At 38.3% G+C, this 16,216-nt stretch overlaps 1 protein-coding gene across 1 annotated transcript; it reads left to right on the top strand.

Moving 5' to 3' along the window:
* Positions 1–15,327: 15,327 nt before the first annotated feature.
* Positions 15,328–16,014, top strand: LOC137949432 (secreted RxLR effector protein 161-like). Its single transcript, XM_068795487.1, has one exon. It carries the CDS (start codon positions 15,328–15,330, stop codon positions 16,012–16,014), a length of 687 nt encoding a protein of 228 aa, XP_068651588.1.
* The last annotated feature ends 202 nt before the right edge of the window (positions 16,015–16,216 follow it).

A 16,216-nucleotide genomic window follows, 5' to 3' on the forward strand; every position in this document is an offset into this window, starting at 1 on the left:
TGGGTAGAGAGGAGAGAAGAGAGAAAAAAGGAACAAGAGTTTAGGCTAGAGAGGAAGTCTTCATGAGAGAGAAGTGGAGAACTACTTCACTTTCTTATTATCAATTCAAGTACAAGCACCTCTATTTATAGTAGAGGAAAGTAGTAGAGTTCAAGTACAATTAAAATACCATTCTCCAAATTACATCCAAACTGTAACTCTTAAAGATAAGTCTATCATAATAAAATAAGTCAACATAATTAGAAGACTAATATAACTCAAACTAAAACTCTTCTATGAGGATGTGGTCATATGATAAAGATACCAACTCGTGGTTATCATTGTGGATCCCACTTGATCTTCCAACTCATGTGATAAGGATACCAGCTCATGGTTATCTTTGTGGGTCTCACTTGATCTTCAAATTGTCCAACTCATTTCAGCTCGTGCTTTATACCTTCCAATTCATGCCAGCTCATGTGATGACTCATCATGTCATCTCACATTCTCGTGGTGGGTCCCACCAACTCATGCAACCATGGTGGATCCCACATTGTAATACTCCCCCTCAAGTTGGGGGTGAGAAAACATCGTAAACTCCCCCGCCTGCTACAGATTGTGGAAAAAATCTTATGAGTGACTAGTTTGGTGAGAATGTTTGCAACTTGGCTTTGTGAAGATATATGTTTGAGAGATAATATGCCGCTTTGGAATTTTTCTCGTATGAAATGGTAGTCTACTTCAATGTGCTTTGTTCTCTCACGGAAGACTGAATTTGATGTGATATGTATTGATGCCTGATTATCACAATATAGATCTATAGGAGCTTCTTTATAGAATCCCAGTTCAGTGAGAAGAGATCTGGTCCATAGAAGCTCACTAATTGTGTGTGTCATGGCTCTGTATTTTTCTTCTGTACTAGACCTTGCAACTATATTCTGCTTCTTCCTTCTCCATGTAACCAAGTTCCCTCCAACCATTGTTCAATATCCCAAAGTAGATTTTCTGTCATCTGGGGATCCAGCCCAGTCTGCATCTGAGAATCCTTCTATGTTGAAGTGACCATGGTTCATATAGAGAAGCCCTCTTCTTGGAGCTCCTTTCAAATATCACAATATCCTTTCTAGTGCTTGTTAGTGACTGAGTTGTGGCATGTGCATGTATTGTCTCTCCACAGTTACTGCATATGATATATCTGGCTTTGTTACACAAAGATCAATGAGTTTCCCCATGTTGAATTTAGGACCCCATGAATAATACCTCGAGCAAGGGGAGAGAGAAAGAAAAAATCGAAAAAGAGAAAAGCTCTCGGATACAGAGTGAAGAGAAGGAAAATAAGAGAGATTAGAGAGAGAGAACTTCACACAAGAGAGGAGAAAAAAAAAGTAACTTTCTTGAATAATTCTGAGTTACAATCACCTCTATTTATATTTGAGGAGGTGATAGAGTCCATGTACAAATAACCTTAGGACTCCTAATTACATTCCAACTAGAACTCTCTAAGATAAGCCTACTATAATAAGATTACATCATCTATTTAAGACACTAATTTAACTCAACTACAAACACCTTCTTTAAGGATGTGAATCAAGCTAAAGAGCTAGCTCTTGGTCTTATGTTGTGGGTCCCACATGATCTTACATCTCGTGTAGATAGAGATACTATCTCGTAGTATCTTTGTGGGTCCCACTTGATCTTTAAATCTTCTATTTAATTTCAGCACATGTTCCTTATCTCTTAACTAGAGCCACTTTGTATGAGGACTCTTGTTGACACCTCTCGAACTCATGGTCGGTCCCACCAGCTTGTGGGGCCATGGTAGGTCCCACATTGTAACACTCCCCCTCAAGATGGGGGTGAGAAAATATCGTAGATGCCCAACTTGCTACAAATGTTGGACATAATTTTGTGAGTGACCGGTTTGGTGAGAATGTCTACAACCTGGTTTTGTGAAGATATGTTGGAGAGATAAGATGCCAGCAATGAATTTTTCTCGTATGAAGTGGCAGTCTATTTCTATATGCTTTGTTCTCTCATGGAAGACTAGATTTGATATGATGTTAATTGTAGCCTGATTATCGCAATATAGATTCATAGGAGCTTCTTTGTAAAAACCCAATTCAGTTAGGAGAGATCTGATCCATAGGAGTTCACTGACTATGTGTTCTATGGTTCTGTTCTTTGCTTCTCCACTAGACATTGCAACTACATTCTGTTTCTTGCTCCTCCATGTAACCAAGTTTCCTCACACCATCATACAATATCCCGAAGTAGATTTTCTGTCATCTGGGGATCCGACCCAATCTGCATATGAGAATCCTTCGATGTTGAAGTGTCCATGATTTTTATAAAGGAACCCTCTTCCTGGTGCTCCTTTCAGATAACGTAATATCCGTTCTAGTGCTTGCCAATGATTGAGTTGTGGTTTGTGCATATATTGACTTACCACACTGACTGCATATGAAATATCTGGCCTCGTTACGTAGAGATAAATAAGTCTTCCCACCAATCTTTGATATTTTCTGACATCTACTTCTTCTCCGGTACCTGCACATAATTTTGTATTCGAGTGCATAGGAGTTTCTATTGGTCTACATCCCAGCATTCCCGTCTCCTCCAGTAGGTCAAGGACATACTTCCTTTGAGATAATATAATTCCATGTCTGGATTGTAGTACTTCAATACCCAAAAACTATTTGAGTAGTCCGAGATCCTTTGTCTTGAATTCAGTACATATCCTTTCTTTTGACTTTTGGATGCCCTCGGGATCACTGCCAATTATAATAATGTCATCAAAATATACGTCTAGAATTATGTTGCCCTTCGGTGTGTCTTTAATAAAAACAGAGTGATATGGACAAAACATTGACAGTCGAAGACTCTCAAGGGCAGTGAAAAAGGATCATCATCAGGTAATAATAGAGAATAGGGAGATTTTTTACCAAGAACGGAAGAGGGTAACCAGTTTATAAGAAAATATGCAGTAAGAACTACATGCGGCCAGTAAAAGTATGGAACTTGTATGACATATAGTAAACCATGAGCGACCTCAAGGATATGATGGTTCTTTCATTTGGATACACCATTTTTTTTAGGGGTGTAGGCACATGATGTCTGATGAACAATGTCATTTTCTTGACAAAATGAGTCAAGATATTTGGATGTGTATTCTTTGGCATTATCTTACCGAAGGACTTTAATTTTCTGCCCAAACTGAGTGAGAGCCATTGCATGAAAAGATATAAATATCAATGGTATTTCAGAACACTCTTTAAACAAAAATAACCAAGTGGTACGAGTGAAGTCATCAATGAATGTAATAAAATATTTCACTTGAGAAATGTTGGAGACATTCAACTAGACATCAGTATGAATTAATGAAAAAGGAGAGACTCTTTTAATTTATGGACGAGAATGAGTATGTAGACCTTTGATGTTTACTCATTTGACATGCTTCACAATGAAGGTTTGACTGCGCTTTAGGAAAAATATGATGAAGAGATTGAGCGGACGGATGTCCCAACCTGTTGTGCCATAACCTAGTTTCAGTGTCGCAGGTGGATGTAGTGTTTATTTGTGGCACATCCAGGTAGTAGAGTCCCCCTTGTTCACGGCCTCCACCAATCACCCGCTTCATTGTAAGATCCTGAAACACACATGAAGTGGTGAGAAAGTGATAGAGCAATTAAAGTGTTTGGTGAGCTGACAAACTGATAAAAGATTCAAAGGGAAAGTAAGAACGAAAAGGATATCAGTGAGTGGAAGTGATGGTGTAACAGAAGTGGATCCATTCCCTTGAACTTTAGTTTGTGAACCATCAACAATGGTAATAAATTTATGTGAAAGACATGGAGAAACTGAGTATAGTAGATGTTTGTTACCTATAAGATGCTCGGAGGCTCTTGAGTCAATTATCCAAGATGAAGAGGAGGTAGAAAACATACTTGAAGCGGTGGTGGTAGCGGTTGGTGAAGAAGTACTTGGGGAGGACCCCATCATGCTCTTCATTTTTTGAAATAGTTCATAGTCTTCATCAGTAAAAATATATTTTACAGTTGTTATGGTAGACTGCTCTACTTCTGTATCAATCACTAAGTCTTGGATAGCCTTATTCTCATTAGCTTTATAACATCTTTCGCGAGAGTGGCCCAATCTACCACATATAGAGCATTATTTAATATGAAAGCATGTGTCTCTAGTGTATCCATATCCCTTACAATGGGTGCATTCCTTATCATCTGTTTGGTCAAAACCAGTCCTTCCATCTCTTCCTCTTCCTCCTCTATCAAATCTACCTCGGCCTCGGCCTTGGTCAGATGGTGTTCCCCTATGTCCAAAGTACATAGCGGATGGTATTTCAGTAGTAGAGGGAGAAGCGTTTGGAATACGGAGAAGTGAAGCACATACATCATCAAAAGTGGGAACCGCGAAAGATCTAAGAAGGTGAGTCTTAGCAACTTCAAGATGCGGTTTAATGTTAGCAAGGCATATGGCAGTTATCAAGGCCTCTTTCTGTTTATCTTCGACATAAATATATTTAGAGGTTGTCTGGGCAAGTTTCCATTCTTGAAGAAAACCTCAAAAGCGGGCCAAATATTCATGTATATTGTCTCCTTGTTTGGTGGTAAGCATCTGTTGTAAAATATCATATGGCCTTTGTAAGTTGTCGGAGCTTGAATACAACTTGGTACATGTCTCGAAAATTTGTTTAGTCGTCTCTAGATGAAAGGCATTGTTGGAGACATGTTCTTCCATACTGTTGATAAGCCAACTAATAACCAATGTATCCTCCTTTAACCATTTTTTATAGAATATATCATCTTCATCAATATGTGGTTCACGGTTGGTGAGATGACCAACTAGATCCTTTCTGATAAGAAATTGACAAACCGATGTGGAGCAGTTGATAAAATTTGATACCCTCATAAGGGAACAATGGTGATTCTGAGTATGTCACTCTTGTAACTCATATTATATTCAGCCATAGTAGGCAAATCAAATAAAATAGTTCTCCAATCAAGTAATCAAATATGACCAAGTGGAAGACTTTAACCAACTCGGTTAATGGAGATGCTTAGAATTAAAGCTAATTTAATGGATAATGACTCATAAAAGGCTCAATATCATCCTTCTTTATCAGGGAATCTTTTTGCCACAAATTTATAAAAAAATACAATATGCACTAATCTAGGTCACAATATTGTGCAAACAAAAACACCACCTTGACTTCTAATAAAGATAATCCATGATGCATATATTCTCATAATTTCATAAGATGAACACATGCATAAGGACATCCATAAACCACCTCTTAATACCAAAAACCAGTAGCATAAATTTAATAACATGAGAAATAAATACTTATCTCATGAGCTTCAATCTTGCTTCATAAGGAGCCTTCTATGAGCAACTTGTAATCATATCTTCATAGAGCATAATGGGGATCCTAAATTGGTAGCTCTGATACCATGTTGAATTTAGGACCCCATGAATAATACCTCATGCAAGGGGGGAGAGAAATAAAAAAAGAGAAAGAGAAAAGCTCACAGGTAGAGAGAGAAGAGAAGGAAAATAAAAGAGATTAGAGAGAGAACTTCACTTAAGAGAGGAGAAAAAAAAGTAATTTTCTTGAATAATTCCGAGTTACGATCACCTCTATTTATAGTTGAGGAGGTGATAGAGTCCATGTACAACTAACTTAGGACTTCTAATTACATTCCAACTAGAACTCTCTAAGATAAGCCTATTATGATAAGATTACATCTATTTAAGAGACTAATTTAACTCAACTACAAACACCTTTTTTAAGGACGTGAATCAAGCTAGAGAGCCAACTCTTGGTCTTATCTTGTAGGTCCCACATGATCTTCCAGCTCATGTAGAAAGAGATACCAGCTCGTGGTATCTTTGTGGGTCCCACTTGATCTTCAAACCTTCTATTTAATTCCAGCACATATTTCTTATCTCTTAACTAGAGCCACTTTGTATGAGGACTCTTGTTAACACCTCTCGAGCTCATGGTGGGTCCCACCAACTTGTGGGGCCAAGGTGGGTCCCACATTGTAACACCCCACAAGCCTTTGATATTTCCCAATATCCACATCTTCTTCAATACCTGCAGATAATTTTGTATTTGACTCCATAGGGATATCTTCTAGGCTACACCCCATCATTCCTGTCTCCTCTAGTTGATCAACGACATACTTCCTTTGAGATAGTACAATCCCATGTCTAGACTGTAGTACTTCAATACCCAGAAAATATTTTAAGTAGTCCAAGATCTTTTGTCTTGAATTCTGCAAATATCTTTTCCTTGGTTTCCTAAATGCCCTCAGGATCACTATCAATTAAGACAATATCATCAACATATACTGCCAAAATCACCTTGCCTATAGGTGTGTCTTTAATAAATATGGAGTGATCCACAGAACATCTGTGAAATACTACCCATATGTATGCTTGGCTACATTTATCAAACTATGCATGAGGAGACTATTTCAGACCATAAAGAGATTTCTTCAATCGACATGCCGACTTCCCCTCAACTACAAATCCAAGTGGTTGTTGCATATAAATTTCTTCCTTGATATCCCCATTAAGAAAAGTATTTTCCACATCAAATTGATATAACTGACAAGAATAATTAGCAGCCAGAGATAATAAAATATGTACCGAGTTTATTTTGGCGAATGGAGAGAATGTTTCTTCATAATCAATTTCATAAAACTGTGTATAGCCTTTAGCAACAAGGCAAGGCTTAGGGTGAGCAACGGACCCATCCAGATTGTGTTTTACAATAAAAACCCACTTACAACCGAGGTTTCTTATCTGATGGAAGAGGAACAAGAGCCCATGTTTGATTTCCATAGAGTGCTTGGATTCCTTTGTCCATGACCGCCTTCCACCCTGGATGTTTGATAGCCTCCTAATAGGACTGTGGAACTGATATGAGGAGATAGATGAAAAAATTGACAACATAAAAGAGATAAACGATGGTGAGACACAAAATTGGATATGGGGTGAGAAGTAGAGGGCCTAGTGCAAGTTCTGGGTTCTTTTTGTAAGGCAATGGGACGAGTATGATATTGTGGGCCAAAAACAATAGGAGAAGATGGACTTACCTCGGTTGGATCCATAAACTCAGCAGGTGTGGTGTCATGCAGTGTGTTTGGGGGTTGCACAAATTCTGTAGCATAGGGCACGACCAGTCAAGGAGAAGTTGGTACTGAAGATAGACTTGGAGGAGCATTGTCAGAGTAATATAAAGAGTTTTCAAAAAAAGTTACATCCCTAGACACAAGTAACCTTTGGAGAGTGGGATTATAGCAAATATAACCATTCTATGTGCAAGAGTATCCTAATAAGATACACTTGATAGATTTGGGATCAATTTTACTGTGTTGTGGGAGGTAATATGAACAAAGCATTTGACAATTGAAGACTTTCAAGGGAAGTGAAAAAGGATCATCATCTGGCAACAATAAGAAGTATGGGGATTTATGACTGAAAACGGAAGAGGGTAGCCTATTTATAAGAAAACATGCAGTAAGGATGGCGTGCGACCAACAAAAGTATGACACTTTCGTGGTATACAATAAACTGCATGCTACCTCAAGAAGATGACGGTTCTTCCATTTTGCTACACCATTTTGTTGAAGGGTGTAAGCACACGATGTTTGATGGATAATTCCATTCTCCTAACGAAAGGATATATTCTTTGGCATAATCAGACCGAAGTACTTTTATTTTCTGACCAAACTGGGTGAGTATCATAGCATGAAAACATAAATGTGGATGTTATTTCATAACATTCTTGAAAGAGAAATAACCATGTGGTACGAGTAAAATCATCAATAAATGTAATAAAGTACTTGAATCAGGAAATATTTGAGATGTTCAAGGGTCCCCATACATCTATAAGAATTAATGAAAAAGGAGCAACACTTTTAAGTTCTGGACGAAGTGACTATGTAGTCCTCTGGTGTTTGCTTAGTTGACATACTTCACAATTTAACTTTGACCTTTCTTTAAGTATAGAAAAAAGACGATGAAGAGATTGTGCAGATGGATGTCCCAACCGATTGTGCCATAGACTTGTCTCAGTTTCACTGGTTGAAACAGTATTTATTTTAGGCAAATCCAGGTAATAGTGCCCCCCTTGTTCACGGCTTCCACCAATCATCCGCTTCATTATAAGATCCTGAAACACACAAGAAGTGGGTGAGAAGGTGATGGACCAATTAAAATATTTTGTGAGTGGACTAACAGATAAAAGATTCAAGGGAAAAGTAGGAACAAAAAGAATATCGTGAGTGGAAGTGATGGTGTAACAGAAGTGGATCCTTTCTCGAGAACTTCAGTTTGAGAGCAATCAGCTATGGTAACAAATTTATGTGAGAGACAAGGAGAAACTAAGTGTAGTAGATTTTTTTTACCTGTGAGATACTCGAAGGCCTCTGAGTCAATTATCCAGGATGAAGAGGAGGCAAATAGCATACCTGATGTAGTGGTGGCAGTAGCAGTTGAGGAGGAACTTGGAAAAGAAACCATCAGTGTTTTCATTTTCTTAAATAAGTAATACTCATCATCGGTAAGGGTTTTGGTTTCTATTGATGTGGTAGATTGGTCCTCCTTTGTATCACTTACTAAGGCTTGATTAGCCTTCTATTGGAAGATAGGGCCCAAGCCCACATATCCAAGTTTGTTGGAAGGCCCACATATCCAAGTTTGTTGGAAGATGGCCTCAAACCCATAAGACCAAGGAAGGCCCATACATCCAAGAAATGTAGAAGACGGGCTCAAGGCCCACATATCAAGGAGAAGGCCCATATGCCAACATACAATGATGGCAGGATGGTAAATAAAGGGTCATCTCATAGAGATGACATTGATGTAATTAGGTTAAAGTTCCAAGGTTAAAACCCTAAACCCTAAACCCTAAGCTCAAGGGTATTATTGTAATACAGTAGTTTCATTAATCTATAACTAGAGTTCAGGGGGAGGGTTAGGACATCAAGTCCATAACTTCTTCTTCCTCCAGTTTCTCCCAATGGATGTCTCTCTCTTTTTCTCCATGAGCTAAATCCATGGAGTCCTGAAAATGAACATGGTATCAAAGCATTGAATTTTAGAACTCGTAATATGATTTTTAGAATTAAAAAAAACCATAGTTTTTTCTTTTCTCGTATTGATGTTTTTTATAGTTTCTGAAATTCAGTTTTTTAGATTGTTTCTTTTCCTCGTATTATTAGTTTTTTTGTCATTGCTATAACTTCATCTTATTTTTTATAATGTTATCCTGCCTCAAAATAATCTCAAAATTTTGCCTGTGTTGGAGACAACAAAGAAGCAGATAATTCTATCAACTCGGCTAATTCCTATTGTCCATTGCTCTCTACCAGAATTTGCTGATAAGTTGATGATAAATCGTATTCGACTAGAAAGTTGTTGTCCAAAGTTAACGACTCGGCTACTCTGCTGCTGTTTTTCCAAGTCACACTGAAACAATAAGAAGATTGTTGTATGGTGCCGTTGTCAAAGAAGAAGAAGAAGAAGACCGTTGCGATTAAATTTTTTTGGTTCTGAGTATGCTCTGTTCGGCGCCGACGAAGACGACAACCATTGATCCCGCCGAGTTATCGCCAACGTATCTATGTTTCTTCTGAGTTATTCTAACGTCTGAAATTTCTGATATGATTTATCCGTCGAATATCTTCAGTTTGCATTATCATGGAGAATATATTTTTTTCTCCGGTTTTCCTGAGTGTCAGGACTGAGTTGCCACTTCTAGACTGTTCCTGCCTAGAGTCCTCCGGCACCGAGAGGAAGAAGGATGTGTAAGATGGTTCATGAACCGTCACCTAGATGGTTCACGATCCGTCACCTAGATGGTTCACGATCCGTCACCTAGATGGTTCACGATCCGTCACCTAGATGGTTCCCAATCCATCACTTAGGTGACCCATCCATCAAACGGTTTTCCACTGATGGTGGTCACCGGTTATGACTTATGGTTTCCCGTTGTTTGGTGGTTTTCTTTTATGGAGAGGAGCCTATAAAATTGGGTCTGGTCTAGCAGAAGCATGCCTGACCGTTGCCATTGACGAGCCTGTATGATAGATTAGACGCTTTGTTTGCCGGAGACGATAGCCGAGAAGCTCTGTTCACCGGAAGTTGATGCCATGTCAGGAGGTACGATTTTGGTTTATTAATTTCATATATGTTTCCAAAATTCTATTTAAATTTATTCCTAAATGTGGTATCAAAGCTTCCCTCTCTGATATGGAGTCATTTCCATGGAGAGGAGTTCTCTGCGTACGAGCGAGACACGGGTTGGCTCCACAGCTCCGACGCTCATTGTGTAATCAAAGAACTCCTCTCCACAGAAATGACTCCATATCAGAGAGGGAAGCTCTGATACCACATTTAGGAATAGCTTTAAATAGAATTTCAAAAACATATATGAAATTCGTAAACCAAAATCGTACCTCCTGACATGGCATCAACTTCCAGCGAACAGAGCTTCTCGGCTATCGTCTTTGGCGAACAGAACGTCTCGTCTATCACAAAGGCTCATCGATGGCAATGATCAGGCATGCCTCTACTAGACCAAATCCCATTTGGTGGATTCCTTTGATGGAGAGGAGCCTATAAAATGGGGTCTAGTCTAGCAGAGGCATGCCTGATCGTTGCCATCTACGAGCCTCTGTGATAGACGAGACGTTTTGTTCGCCGGAGATGATAGCCGAGAAGCTCTGTTCGCCGGAAGTTGATGCCATGTCAAGAGGTACGATTGATTTATGAATTTCATATATCTTTCCAAAATTCTATTTAAATTTATTCCTACATGTGGTATCAGAGCTTCCCTCTCTGATATGGAGCCATTTCCATGAAGAGGAGTTCTCTGTGTATGCCGCGAGCGCTGGCGCTGTGGAGCCAACCGGTGTCTCACTCGGCGCTGTTCGTCGGTCGGTTTCATTGTCAGTTGACGACGGCTGAATTCCGATGGGATGTCAATGTCCGACAGAGAGCAACGGTAGAAGCCCGTGTCCCTCTGCGCGTGGTTGGAGGTTGAAGACGACCTCCAGTGCACATAAATAAATAAAAAGTTGAAACTTACGTAAGTTCATTTCATTTAAATGATGAGTTGACTTGGCAGAGTCAACTCGTACTGGTTGCGCAAGATGGGTCTTGATGAAACGAGTCGGATGAGTTGACTCAACTAGGATCTTATCGAGTCGTTAGGGTTGACTTAGACGGGCTGAGTCGTGGCACGGACGGGTTGAATCTTTTCGGCTTGTCAGTTCCAACTCGCTGAGACAACCCGCCCGCAAACTAGCCGAGTTGACTCAGTTGACAGATAAAAATCTTGCTCCTACGGGGATTCGAAGCCGTGCGCAGGAAATAACTTCGTGCGCTCGTAACCAGTAAATCCGATTGGTTTCATGTGTTATCATTGGATACACATAATATATAGACTAAAATTGCAGTACTCTATTTTCATGCAATTTTAAATATTTGTGCAAAATAAATTATTTAGGTTTTATGCATACTTCAATTTTTTATGTATATTTTTATGTTGACCTAAATATAAGTATTATTAATTGACATTCATTTTAGTCAATTCTTTTATGTCATATTTTTTGGTATACATTTGAATAATTGAGTAATTGGCATAGCATTCTTAATTATGCAAATGTCTAGTGACATTAAGTTTAGTCACATAAAGTTAATGCCATAAAAATTGTGATTTATCATGGAGATATAATAATTTAACCCCACAGGGTAAATGTTATATTTATGTGATTAATCAGTGTGGGAAAGAAATATTAAAAAAAAATTCTAGTTGCCCACATGCCTAGAATATTCCTTTACACACAAATTTCTAGGTCCCATCATAAAGAGACATAAATCACATATGTGTTATAATCAAAGCCCACAAGAAAGATTATGTTAAACACCTAGCCAATACTACCCAATAGACCGGCCTGTTAGGAGCGGAATACATAGGTACTTAACACAGGACCATAACATCACACCACTCCTTTGTGGACGTCAGCCCACTTGCAACGACCCACTCTAGCGACGGCCCACATAACACGTGCGGTGGCCTACTCCGTCAAGGTCACCCACTCTAGCGACGGCCCACTCCGCACGTGCGGTGGCCTACTCCGTCAAGGTCGCCCCCTCCGCATAGGTCGCCCCCTTCGTAGTCGCCCCTTCCGGGATTCGAACACGCGACGAGGGAGCTAGATCTGATACCAAATGTTAAGCACCTAGCCAATACTACCCTAAAGACCGGTCTGTTAGGAGCGGAAGACATAGATACTTAACCCAAGACCATAACAGATTATTATGACACAATGATTTCTTTGTTTGGCTTCATTACATGTTTAGTAAGCTTGTGATCTATTTTTTTCAACTCTTCAACCTTTATATGTCCCAACCTTTGATTCCCCAATTGTTCCTTTAAATGGAGAAAATTATATTGAGTGGAAGGAGAAAATTCTTCTGTTATTAGGGTGCATGGATCTTGACTTGTCACTTAGAGTGGATGAACCTCCGAAACCCACAGAATCCAATACCCAAATTGAGAAAACATCATTTGAACTTTTGGGAGAGATCCAATCGATTATGTTTGATGTTTATTAATTCTCATATTGGGAAGAGTATTCGTGAATCTATTCCTAAATGTGCCAAAGCCAAGGAATATCTTCTAGCTATTCAGGAACAGTTTGAGAATTCTAATAAGGCATTAACAAGCACCTTGATAACCCAAACATGTTCCTTAGTGTGTTTTGAATCTAATATGACTCATGCTTCTTATAACACTTGGTGGATTGATTTTGGTACTACAATCCATGTTGCCAACACTATGCAGGGTTTCTTGAACCAACGAAAACCGACGCCAAGTGAATGCTCCATCTATTCAGGAAACAAGATGGGTTCACATGTAGAGGGGGTTGGAACTTTTAGACTTGTCCTAAATATTGGCTTTGTCGTAGATCTTGAAAGGACATTTTATATTCCATATTTTTCTAGAAACCTTATCTCTGTTTCCAAACTTTAACCCTTTGGATTCATTTTGAATTTCCTTGGAAATTTCTTTCATTTGTATAAAGACCATTTTCTTGTTGGAAATGGCATTTTGGAAGAAGGATTATTCAAACTTCTTTTAAACCCTACATTTGATTCCAATCTTACTATTGTGCATGGTATTTAATGTTGACATTAAGAGAAGTGTTATAAATGAGAAATCTCCATGTTGTGGCATAGGATATTAGGTCATATATCCATTGATAGAATTAAAAGATTAGTTAACGATGGAGTCCTTGAGGCTCTTGATTTTACTTATTTTTGTACATGTGTGGATTGAATTAAAGGAAAGCAAACCAACAAGTACAAGAAAGGTGTCAACTACAAGAAAGGTGTCAGGAGGACCTCTGATGTCTTAGAAATCATACACACTGATATTTTTGGTCCTTATGAGGCATGTTTCAATGGTCAGAAGTATTTCATTACCTTTATTGATGACCATACACGATATATGTATCTCTATCTGCTCTATGATAGAAGTGAAGCTCTAGATGCTTTTAAGGTGTATAAAGTAGAAGTAGAGAAACAATTAAGTAAACAAATCAAAATCATGAGGTCAGATAGAGGTGATGAATATTATGGAAGGTACACTAAAAGAGGACAATTGTCTGGTCTTTTTGCAAGGTTTCTTGAGGAACAAGGTATTGTGCCACAATACACAATGCCTGGCTCATCGTCGCAAAATGGTGTGGCTGAAAGACGAAACCAAAGATTAATGGACATGGTGAGGAGTATGATTAGTAACTCCGATCTCCCATTGTCTTTGTGGAGTGAATCTCTCAAAACTGTAGTCTATGTACTCAATAGGGTTCCCACCAAGGCGGTTCATAAAACGTCATTCAAGTTATGGAAAGGTTGGAAACCTAGTTTAAGGCATGTACATGTTTGGGGTTGTCCAATTGAAGTTCGACTTTAGAATACACATGAGATAAAGTTAGACTTTAGAACAGTCAGTGGACATTTCATTGGGCATGCAAAAAAGTCTAAGGGATACAGATTTTACTGTCCATCTCGTTCGACAAGAATTTTCGAATCTAAGAATGCAAGGTTCCTTTAGAATTATGAGATTAGTGGGAGTAGCCAACCTCGTAACTTAGTTTTTGAGGAGCGTACTCCACCTGCTTCTACAACTTTGGATAGATTGGTCGTTGTTCATAAAAATCATTCGGATTCGATTATTCAAGTACAACCAATTGTTGAAGAACCATCTCATCATGTGGATACTCCTATAGATCAGGTTCCTCAACATTCTCAACCTAAAAATGATGAAGTACCATTAAGAAGATCTTTAAGAGTTAGGAAACCTGTAATCTCTTCAGATTATGAAGTGTACTTTCAAGAATCTAACATGGATATTTGTGTTGAAGATGATCATATTACATTTTCATAGGCCGTGAGTAGACAAAAATCCACATTATGGAATGATGCCATGAAGGAAGAGTTGGATTAAATGGCTAACAACCAAGTCTGGGAACTTGTTGAATGCCTAAAGGAGAAAAGGCCATTAGTTGTAAATGGGTTTTCAAAACCAAAAGAAACTCTTTAGGCAATATTGAAAGATATAAGGGAAGACTTGTAGCCAAAGGATTTACTCAACAAGAAGGCATTGATTATCACGAAACCTTCTCTCTTGTTTCAAAGAAGGATTCATTTCGGATAATTATGGCATTAGTAGCTCATTTTGATATGGAGTTACATCAAATGGATGTGAAAACGGTTTTCCTCAATGGAGACCTAGAAGAAGAGGTTTACATGAAACAACCTGAAGGATTCATTTCAAAGGGGAATGATCACTTGGTTTGTAGACTTAAGAAATCTATATATGGACTAAAACAAGCCTCTCGTCAGTGGTATTTAAAATATCATGATGTTATTTTTTCATTTGGGTTTACAGAGAATATCATAGATCAATGTATATACCATAAGGTCAGTGGGAGCAAAATAATTTTCTTAGTCCAATATGTAGATTATATTCTACTTGCTTCAAGAGATTTAGGATTACTTCATGGGGTCAAACGATTTCTCTCGTTGAAATTTGATATGAAGGATATGGGTGAAGCTGCTTATGTCATAGGCATAAAAATTGATAGAGACATATCCCAAGGGACATTAGGATTGTCTCAAGAAGCCTATATCAACAAAATTCTAGAGAGATATCGTATGAATAATTGTTTATCTGGTATTGCACCTATTGTGAAAGGTGACAAATTAAGTTTGGAACAAGGTCCATGAAATAATTTAGAGAGGGAACAAATGAAAGATATTCCATATGCTTTCGCAGTTGAGAGTTTAATGTATGCTCAGGTTTGCACAAGACCTGACATAGCATATGTAGTGGGAATGTTGGACATATATCAAAGTAATCCCAGTTTGGACCATTGGAAAGCTACAAAGAAAGTCATGCGATACCTTCAGGGGACTAATGACTACAAGCTTACGTACATACAATCTGATCATCTGAAAGTGATTGGATATTCAGACTCTGATTTTGCTGGCTGCCTTGATTCAAAAAATTCAACATTGGGATACGTCTTCTTATTAGCTGGAGGGGCCATTTCTTGGAGAAATGCAAAACAATCTTTGATTGCTACTTCTACCACAGAAGCAGAGTTTGTAGCATGTTTTGAAGTGTCATCACAAATTATATGGTTGAAGAGTTTTATTCCAGGGCTTAAAATTGTTGACACCATTTTTAAGCCATTAAGAATTTATTGCGACAATTCCGCAGCAGTGTTTTTGGCCAAGAACAATAAGAGCCGAAGTCGTAGTAAACATATTGACATAAAGTTTTTAGCTCTTCGAGAACATGTCAAACCAAACAAGGTGGTTTTGGAACACATCAGTACAAGATTAATGATCGATGATCTGTTCACAAAAGGTCTACCACCTGCTGTTTATAAGGGACATGTTGAACATATGGGACTCAGTTCTATTAAGTAATTTTTGTAATTGAGATTCCTTTTATGTTTTTATTGCAATTTTTTCAATGAAAAATTCCATTAAGTTCATTTGCATCTTCTCTTATTTGGTTTTATACATAAAGTTTAGAGAATGACAATATAAGATGATCCCGAATGAGCATTATGCAAGTTCATTCATAAAGAAATGTGCCACATAAGGTTCTCATTCAAAGGAGACAGTT

This window comes from Aristolochia californica, unplaced genomic scaffold (genome assembly GCF_029961685.1).
Source record: "Aristolochia californica isolate CCGP_79_NKW_82.1479 unplaced genomic scaffold, dmAriCali1.0.hap1 SCAF_14, whole genome shotgun sequence".
In the NCBI taxonomy this organism is placed as follows: domain Eukaryota; kingdom Viridiplantae; phylum Streptophyta; class Magnoliopsida; order Piperales; family Aristolochiaceae; genus Aristolochia; species Aristolochia californica.